Genomic DNA, 10,349 nt, shown 5'->3' with positions numbered 1-10,349 from the left:
TTATTATTATGTGTGATAAGTCAAGACGTTAAAGGGGACATATCATGAAAATCTGACTTTTTCATGTTTAAGTGTTAAAATTGGGTCTCCAGTGCTTTTGTCAACCTAGAAAATGTGAAAAAGATGTCAGAAGTAGATAATACCGCCACAAAGTGGCATTTTAACATTTTATAATAAATTATCTATATGATATTTTGAGCTAAAACTTCACATATGTACTCTGGGGACACCAAAGATTTATCCTACATTTTAAAAAAGTCTTGTGAAATGTCTCCTTTAAAGCTTTATAATTCACAGCTATTACTGGTGCAAAAAAAATCCATTGATTTTAAGATGAAGAAACCAGTTGTGCTAAAATGTGAAATTTCTGTATTGACTGCTGCCCTCTACTGGAATAGAATAGCATGGTCTTTGTTTGTGTAAATGTCATTTTTGCTTATTTATGGTTTTATAGTGTTATGCATCGGGTTCATGTATTATAATACATTTTATACAAACCTTTATATTTTGTCCAGGAAACATATTTTTTGCCATATGGTTTGTAAAAATAGAAATGTATTTGTTATATATATATATATATATATATATATATATATATATATATATATATATATATATATATATATATATATATATTCCTCACTGTATATATATATACAGTCTTGTTCAAAATAAGAGCAGTACAATGTGACTAACTAGAATAATCAAGGTTTTTAGTATATTTTTTATTGCTACGTGGCAAACAAGTTACCAGTAGGTTCAGTAGATTCTCAGAAAACAAACAAGACCCAGCATTCATGATATGCACGCTCTTAAGGCTGTGCAATTGGGCAATTAGTTGAAAGGGGTGTGTTCAAAAAAATAGCAGTGTCTACCTTTGACTGTACAAACTCAAAACTATTTTGTACAAACATTTTTTTTCTGGGATTTAGCAATCCTGTGAATCACTAAACTAATATTTAGTTGTATGACCACAGTTTTTTAAAACTGCTTGACATCTGTGTGGCATGGAGTCAACCAACTTGTGGCACCTCTCAGCTGTTATTCCACTCCATGATTCTTTAACAACATTCCACAATTCATTCACATTTCTTGGTTTTGCTTCAGAAACAGCATTTTTGATATCACCCCACAAGTTCTCAATTGGATTAAGGTCTGGAGATTGGGCTGGCCACTCCATAACATTAATTTTGTTGGTTTGGAACCAAGACTTTGCCCGTTTACTAGTGTGTTTTGGGTCATTGTCTTGTTGAAACAACCATTTCAAGGGCATGTCCTCTTCAGCATAGGGCAACATGACCTCTTCAAGTATTTTAACATATGCAAACTGATCCATGATCCCTGGTATGCGATAAATAGGCCCAACACCATAGTAGGAGAAACATGCCCATATCATGCTCCATGCTTCACTGTCTTCACTGTGTACTGTGGCTTGAATTCAGAGTTTGGGGGTCGTCTCACAAACTGCCTGTGGCCCTTGGACCCAAAAAGAACAATTTTACTCTCATCAGTCCACAAAATGTTCCTCCATTTCTCTTTAGGCCAGTTGATGTGTTCTTTGGCAAATTGTAACCTCTTCTGCACATGCCTTTTTTTTAACAGAGGGACCTTGCGGAGGATTCTTGAAAATAGATTAGCTTCACACAGACGTCTTCTAACTGTCACAGTACTTACAGGTAACTCCAGACTGTCTTTGATCATCCATTCTGGTTATTCTTCTATCCATTTTGATGGTTGTCTTCCGTTTTCTTCCACGTCTCTCTGGTTTTGCTCTCCATTTTAAGGCATTGGAGATCATTTTAGCTGAACAGCCTATCATTTTTTGCACCTCTTTATAGGTTTTCCCCTCTCCAATCAACTTTTTAATCAAAGTACACTGTTCTTCTGAACAATGTCTTGAACGACCCATTTTCCTCAGCTTTCAAATGCATGTTCAACAAGTGTTGGCTTCATCCTTAAATAGGGGCCACCTGATTCACACCTGTTTCTTCACAAAATTGATGACTTCAGTGATTGAATGCCACACTGCTATTTTTTTGAACACACCCCTTTCAACTAGTTGCCCAATTGCACAGCCTTAAGAGCGTGCATATCATGAATGCTGGGTCTCATTTGTTTTCTGAGAATCTACTGAACCTACTGGTAACTTGTTTGCCACGTAGCAATAAAAAAAATATTAAAAACCTTGATTATTCTGGTTAGTCACATTGTACTGCTATTATTTTGAACAAGACTGTATATATATATATATATATATATATATATATATATAGTGAGGAAAATAAGTATTTGAACACCCTGCTATTTTGCAATTAAGTTCTCCCACTTATAAATCATGGTGGGGGTCTGACATTGTAATTGTAGGTGCATGTCCACTGTGAGAGACAATCTAAAAAAAATCCAGAAATCACAATGTATGATTTTTTACCTATTTATTTGTATGATACAGTTGCAAATAAGTATTTGAACACCTGAAAAAAATCAATGTTAATATTAGGTACAGAAGCCCTTGTTTGCAATTACAGAGGTCAAACGTTTCCTGTAGTTTTTCACCAGGTTTGCACACACTGCAGGAGGGATTTTGGCCTACTCCTCCACACAGATCTACTCTAGATCAGTCAGGTTTCAGGCCTGTCGCTGAGAAACACAGAGTTTGAGCTCCCTCCAAAGATTCTCTATTGGGTTAAGGCCTGGAGACTTGGCTTGGCCATGCCAGAACCATGATATCCTATAATATATAGGTACATAGTTTGTACACTCATTATTGCGGTGCATTATGGGACTGAATAAGTGCACTCGACAATGTCCACTATAATTTCGGACAACACAACCATTGGCTGTCCCGTCAAATAGTGCACTAGGGTATAGGGAGCTATTTCAGACAAAGAGTGTATTTATAAATCAGCAATAAGGTAAATGTAAAGCCTAAGATTTTCCTATTATTTATCAAATTATAGGGAGAGTTTTTGGATTTTTGCAAAATTCCAGAACATGCCAAACTATCAAGAAATATCACAATACTGTCAACACCAACATTTGATTATTTAGATTTTATTTTAAGGCTTAAAATATTTGTTCTCAAATATTTCTCCGTAGACTATGCAGCAAATCACATACAAGTACAGGAAACAGAGTCCAATCACATTCAATCTCCACATTTAAAATACAGGGTAAAAGCTTTACATGATGTTAAAGACAAAATCTTAATGGATTTTTCTAATAGCATCTTGTGATAAAATAAAGACAAGAAAGCAGTAATTTTCAGTTTAAACAAGTAAAAATGTGTTTTATGAGAACATCAACATAAAAAAAAATTGTGATTAAGGAAAAAACCTATTCTGGCAGAAAACAATGTTTTCAGCTAATATTTAACAAAACTGAAACCTATAATACACTCTAAAAACAAATTTAAGTGCCATATAGCACCGGTGAGGCATCTGTGTAGAACCATAAAGGGGCCATATAGTACCACTATAGCGCCACATATGGTTCTACATAGCACTATGTGGTTCTACACAGGTGATTCACCGGTGCTAAATTGGAACTAAAAACCAGGGGCGTTGAACAAGACCTCGGGCCCTATGCATAGGCAGTTCTGATGGGCCCCAATGCCCCACCCCCATAATATATTTCAGACTTTTCAAGGGCCCTTTCTTCCTTTGGGGCCCTGGTAATCAGTACTGGTTTTACCCACAGTCCGACGCCCCTGCTAAAAATGGTTCTTCTATGATTACGAACCACTTTTGGTGCCATTTAGCACCGTTTGTTTTTAGAGTGTATGATCAAATGTGCATATAAACAATCTTTAAATAAAGCTGATAACAGGCACTGACAGCAAAAATGTTCACTTTACACGTTAACATTTAACAGATATATGCTCATATTACATATAATCATGGTATTTATGCTGAAAATAAAATGTAAAGCTCAAAGCTTTATTGCAGTCATGAGGTTTAGGTCAATATCATATCAACTATTCATCACAATCTGAAGTTTTGGACATGATTGTCATACTAGAAACATGCAGATACTTCAAACTTTCCCACAGGCTTCTGCCAACATGCAAATAAAATAAAAACCACAGTATGCAAAAACTCAGGAGCTGCCTTGTGCATGTTCCTGTTGGCTTCACCTCATTGAAATTACCAGAATTTATGCAGATGCTTAAACCAAACTTACAAGGTGACACGGACATTGATGTGAATATGACCAGATGAAACAAATATTCAACAAGATAAAAATGTAGGACAGGATTTCATCAGAAGTGGGTGTTAAACATTTGAATAAAAGATCCCAATCGTTTTCCTTATAATAACATGCACTACAAGTCCAAAATAAGGCCAGTAATATCAAAAAGTAAACGGATTCCAATTATTAACTCCGAACTACAGACATCAGTTTCCCACACATTGATTTACTTGGGTGGGCCGCCCAGGTATATTAACAACCCCCAAAGTATACCTGGCAAAAAAAAAATGTCTTTTTTGTTCTTCCATGATAATGACTCTTTTATAACGGCATTTTGCGTGTTAGCACATTGTGTCTCTTCCAATGAGTTCCACCCAACTTAGACCGCTAGCGACTAGCAGTAGCAGAGCGACATGAACTAATTCATTTGAATGAAAGTTTGGCGACTTCTGGCAGCATGAGCAAAAGTGACCGCTGGCGACCATATGGACGTGTCCAATGATGCAAGAAACTTTATGCAAATGTGTGGTGGTGTCGCCAAGCGTCCATTGAAATGAATGAGATCACGTTGCTCTGCTACTGCTTGTCGCTGGCGGTCTAAAGGTACATTCACATTATAATCGACTTTGTCGCTGTGTGTCGATCGTCTCTTTAAAAAGAGGCGTTTCTAAATCTGGTTTTCATAAACAATAAGTACCGTCCACTTGATGGTACAAGACACTGACAAGAGACGGATGACATGAAGTCCACTGCTTCGTTCTCATTGGTAGTCGCTCCTGAAAGTTGCTCATAATTTGCATAAAGTTAAACATTTCTCAACTTTGTCTCGTGACTGGACACGGCCAATCCAGTCGCCAACGGTTACTATTAATCTTCAATTAATATCAATGAGATTGCTTTGCTTTGCTACTGCTAGTCAATGCTAGTCTGAATGCAGCTTGAATGGGCCAAAATTAGCTGCATTTCCATTACCCTTTAAATTGTGCAAATTGACATTGTTTTTCCATTGGCCGTATTTGCAATCTCAAAAACTCCCATATATCTGAAAAAGTTTTTACGCTCGCATCAGGTGGTTTTCAAGCAATTTGAAAAAGGTGCATTTCAGTTTATTCGCATTTTCAGGTCTCCGAAGTTACATTATTATTATTTTAAGATGATGCGGTATGTACTTAAACCTCCCAGAAACACCTCAAAACATGTCTGTGCCCAAATAAATTCACAGGTCATTAGGAGGCTTTAAGCTGCAGTCACACTAGACTTTTCATTAGACATTGATTTCCATTCATCGCATAATGCTCAAGACCGAAAACGCAAGTTTGTGCAATGATATTTCGCAGGTCGCTGCGTAGCATAGTTTGGTGAACTCTGTCCTGCAAAATCGTATCAGGTTATGATAAATACAAAACCGGTTTGTCACTGCGTGACCTTATCTATACTGAAAAGCACAAATGGACGAAGCCAAAGGTCATATTGACAAACAATTTTTATAATAGTGTTATTAATGAACCGTCTGAAATAATAAGTGGATTAAGCTCTTTTAATTGGCATAAAAAGAAAGGCACTTTTACTGCTTCGAGAAAGTAAAGAAAGCTAAACCATTATAACACCGGTCACATTTATAATCTCTAGACCTGTTTATAAACCTCCATTGCCTTAGTGTCTTATATTTATTGTATTTAATAGTTTTTCTATACCTTTCACATTGTTAATAAATCCTTTCAAATTTGTCATTTTCACAAGTATTGCTTCCTAATCAGCACAAAAACAATAAAGTGTTTTTGTGGTGCTTTGACAAACAGTTTCATCTTTGTTCATACCAATGAGAGTTTGGGGTGGTTGGATTTATGAACTATAATGTGAACGTTCACACATTACTAGTTGTTTGTCACACGTATAGTAGACCATTATCTGTCTGGATAATAATGACTGCCTTTTTTACCAGCTACCACCACAAGTACATTTCAGATCTGTGGGAAACACTGGACATTGCTGAAAATATGCAGATGGAATATTGTAGACCACAAATAATTGAATAAATAAATAAATAAATTAGATTTAAGTCCAAATCTTGTCAGTTACTCTGGCCTGTTGCGTCTTCGTAATCCACCCGTCTGATCATCTGGATCTTTCTGAACAATGGTGACGGGATCTACACTGAAGTCGCCCGAGTCCTCGAGGGAGGGCAAACTACAGTCACTCTCATTGGCCATATCTTCCTCTACCTCTCGTTCTGCAGGTTCAGGCTCCTCTTCTTCAATCCTCTCTTGGTCAGGTGAGAGCGCAGTCTGATCACATGACTGTGTTTCAGCGTGCGTTTGTGGTTCTACAGACGATTCTGCAGCAGTCAGAGTCTCTATAAGATCATCCAGATTGCGCTGGCATGCCGGTTCTAAAAAGACATAACCATACGATTCAACGCATATATGACCCACAGGATAAAGTCCCAACTACCTACAGACCTGTTCAGCCAAATTGCAAAGATATCACACATTTATCAAAACAAATGCATTATTATCATTACAAGCTCCAATCTTTAAGGAAAGAGGTGATGTGACTGCACCTTTCACGTAAGGTGTGACCTATGTGAAGTTGAATTTAGTGCCACTTTGTTCATCCTCCTAAATCACTTTTGTAAAACTTGTGACCTACATTATGGATTGGGTGAACTCATTATATCACAGACTCGCTGTCTAAGTGGGCTTTAAATGCATGTGTTGATGACATCAGTCTGTGCGGGAACAGATGTGTTTACCATCTATCCTGATGTTTGGACACTCCATGCCTCTCTTCTTCATTAGCTGCCGGATGCATTGCAGCTGCGACATGATCTCGTTTTTCTGCTCCATGGCAACAGACTTCACACTTCGGCAAAACAAGAAACAAAATATGGTGAGCGGGAAAGACAAAGCCACGAGGCAGTGACTGAGACACAAACCGCAGGGTGAATGCATTTGCATACATGAAAAGTGGAAATTAATATCTAGTTACATATAACAAGTGTAAAACGGTCTATAAAATAGACAATTAAAATGATGTAAACATACTTCTGTTTATGACTCTTACCAGTTTGTAAGGGGGTCCAGTTGGGTTAGTATGGAGTTGAGCATCTTCTCAGTTTGAGCCAACCTATGTTCCAGTTCATTCAGCTGACTCTCTACAAAAACACACAATTCGGTTCAAGTTGTGTTGTTTGAGACTAACAGGAGTAGTTTCCCAGGGAGGGCTTATTTTAGTCCCATACTGAAATGCATCTTTGAGCGGTCTTGATTTAAAAACACCTTGAACTTACACATCTTAACATATATCAATGACATAGTTTTGTTTCAAGATGCACATCAGTGTTGTTTTTTTCGTAAGGTTAGTTTGTAAAAAACGACTTAAATGTCATAATATAACTAAGGCCCAGTCCTGGATTAATCTACATTCTGTCTGGGAAACCACCCCAGCGTGTAACACACATCTACACACAAATTAACACTTGTGGATGCCCACACACGCACACACCTGTCTCCTCAGATTTCTTCACACCTCGAGCTGTTTTTGCTTTCTGAGCTTCAGTTTCATTTGCAGACTTTATCTGTATTTAACAAAACACACGCAAGAGAGTCAAATTTTGCATCAAAAACTAAGAATAGGAGACAATAGATGTGTTATAATAAATATCAGCACCTTCAGAAACTTATAAGCAGCAAAAAGCCCAACACTGATGGCGTAGATTGGCATGAGGGTAAAGACGTAGCCCTTGTTGTTATTGGCTTTGTATTTGTCACTCTTCATCTCTTGCTCCATCAGTTTCTTCATCTGATGAACGTTCTCCACACTCTGGGATTTTGGAGACGCTCCGTTCATGTGGAACTGCTGCTGATTCTTAACGGCACCGGGACGGAGACCAGGGCCGGGTCCTACAGAACAGTAGAGACGTCACAAAGAATCAGATATATGGAATCAGTTGAAGCTACATTAAATAAACACATTGCATAAAAAACATTAATTTCACATTTCTTTTTAATTTGGAAATCTTATTTCTAATTGCATCTATTTTGATTATTTTTATGTGACCATGCAATTTAAAACACAATCACTGCTGGATTTGTGTGTCTTTAATAAACTTTACAGTATTACTGCTAAAATAAAGCACTTGCTACAACCCAAGGAAACAAAAACGTTTTCGACATTGGAGCATTACTTCCTAGCACACTGTTACCAGTGGAAATCACATAACAGCAACGATTAAAATATTAAATAACCATACAGCCCAATCGCACTGATCAGACAACTACCAACTCCAACAGACACCCACATTCTAAAGTCTCATTTAACGTTACTTTGATGATCCAACAACTGTGCCAACAGGGGTTTCACACTGGTCAGACAGAATCCTACAGACGCGTCTGTTGAAGTCTGCCTGACCAGTGTGAATTGGCCTTATAAGAGGTCATTTAAGCTAGTAAAAAGACATTAAATCGCACATGATTAAAGTCCCTAGTAAAAGAGTAGAGAACAATGGACTGTGTAAAGTTTGTATCCTCACCTCTTCGGTTCATCCGCGGATCGAAAGACTGACCCTCCCTTCCGCCGCCGCTGCCGGTGAACATACGCGGGAACAGCACAAACATCAGCAGCACCGCTGTGAAGGCCATGACGACTTGCTGCGAAGAGGACAACATCACCATCACTGATGCATTACACACAAACACTTGACAAACACACGAGCTGCGAAACACTGCAGAGAAAACACAACACTCTTCTTCTTCTGTTAGTGCACAGCGAGAACTTGAACTGACGTCTACTGACATCTACAGGATGGGCGCGTCATATCTTCTTCTTCTTCTTCTTTTCGTTTAATGGCTGCTCACTCCTTTGGAGTATTACTGCCACCTACTGTATAACTTGCGCATATGTGTAATGAATCTGAATTGTGAGGAAAAAAACAAAAAAAACAAAAAAAAAAATAAGAAAAGGAAACCCCTTTTGACACCCCAGAGGCATGGGCGCGGGAAAGATTTAAAACTGCAATGAACATAAAATGATCGCTTATAAATATCTCTGATTGTTGTTTGTTACTGTTCCAAGACATTTTGTATGTCATGTTTGGGCTGTGTGATGAAGAGAGAATTATTAATTTAGTAATTTTAAAATTATTTAATTTATTTCAGTGTGTATTAGCCAATCAGATTTGTTTTGACGAAGTGATTGCGATTTTTTTTTCAATCACACAGCCCAAAAGTCCCGAGGACTAGCGTTATTTCTCCAAATAACTCCTTATCCTGCATATCAGAAAAAGGTAATCTTTTCAAAAACTATTTAACGCACATGTTAATGTAACAGAACATTTAAAGTAAACATTTAGGTAAAAAAGATTGAATTAAATGATTACAACGACATGAAAGGAACTAAATTTTAAAGCCTCGATGTACAATAAGGAACCTGCGCATTTAAGAGTGGTGGGCATTTCAAAAATTAATGTAAATTATTCCCATGCATAGATTTTAATGTTAAACATCTATAAATCCAAATTAATACATATGGAATATATTCCGACAATTTAGGATATGATGTTTGAATTTTAAAGTCGAAAAATATCTTATTTTTACACCGCTGCGCAGGAGGCATTGCAAACTGAAACAAAACTTAAGAAAAAAATATTACATTTACGTTTAAAAAATAGAATTAAATGAAACCCGTGAATTGAAAGGTCCACTAATCGCCTTAACTCGAGTGATGTCAATAAAGTTTCCATGTTAGAAATTATAAATATTAAAAACTTAAAAAAGCAAAGGAAAACAAAGCCGGCGTAGGCTACTGGCACGAGTGAGAATGTATAACTGGTTCCATACCTCCGACCAGGGCCGGCCCTGGGCATAGGCGGAATAGGCAAATGCTAAGGGCGCTGCCGACCCCTTGGGGCGTCCGTGCGCCCAAATTATTATTTTTTTAATATATGTATATAAACATTTAACTATAAATATTTAATTTTGCACAAGAAAACAGCAGTTACTGATGAATTATTAGTAGCATATAATCTCGGAAGATCGTGCTTGTTAAATAGCTCTGTGGCTATACTGCACTGAAGCAGCAGTTTAAAATGTAAACCCAGAATTCAGCAAACGTCAAGGACAAGAAAACGGAAACAACAATCAGACAGAGACGCAGAATTTACA

The 10,349-nt window shown here is 37.3% G+C and overlaps 1 protein-coding gene across 1 annotated transcript; it reads right to left on the bottom strand.

Moving 5' to 3' along the window:
• Positions 1 to 5,963: 5,963 nt before the first annotated feature.
• LOC135745889 (uncharacterized) lies at positions 5,964 to 8,963 on the bottom strand. The gene is made up of 6 exons (XM_073813812.1): positions 8,720 to 8,963; positions 7,858 to 8,090; positions 7,693 to 7,765; positions 7,252 to 7,342; positions 6,941 to 7,050; positions 5,964 to 6,577 (listed from the first exon to the last, which is right to left on the bottom strand). Exons 1-6 carry the CDS (start codon positions 8,859 to 8,861, stop codon positions 6,264 to 6,266), a joined length of 963 nt encoding a protein of 320 aa, XP_073669913.1. The 5' UTR covers positions 8,862 to 8,963; the 3' UTR covers positions 5,964 to 6,263.
• Positions 8,964 to 10,349: the final 1,386 nt, after the last annotated feature.

This window comes from Paramisgurnus dabryanus, chromosome 1 (assembly GCF_030506205.2).
Source record: "Paramisgurnus dabryanus chromosome 1, PD_genome_1.1, whole genome shotgun sequence".
In the NCBI taxonomy this organism is placed as follows: domain Eukaryota; kingdom Metazoa; phylum Chordata; class Actinopteri; order Cypriniformes; family Cobitidae; genus Paramisgurnus; species Paramisgurnus dabryanus.
Note: the sequence above shows the minus strand (reverse complement) of the source record. Positions and strands in the feature narration are given on the sequence as shown.

Bases quoted from the DNA above. Each gene is read 5' to 3' on its own strand.
- LOC135745889 (XM_073813812.1), bottom strand. From the start codon at position 8,861: ATGGTGATGTTGTCCTCTTCGCAGCAAGTCGTCATGGCCTTCACAGCG. The intron at 7,343-7,692 runs GTGTGTGCGTGT...GTGTTTTTGTAG, and splicing joins GAAGAAATCTGAGGAGACAG to AGAGTCAGCTGAATGAACTG. The intron at 6,578-6,940 runs GTAAACACATCT...ATGTCTTTTTAG, and splicing joins TCCAAACATCAGGATAGATG to AACCGGCATGCCAGCGCAAT.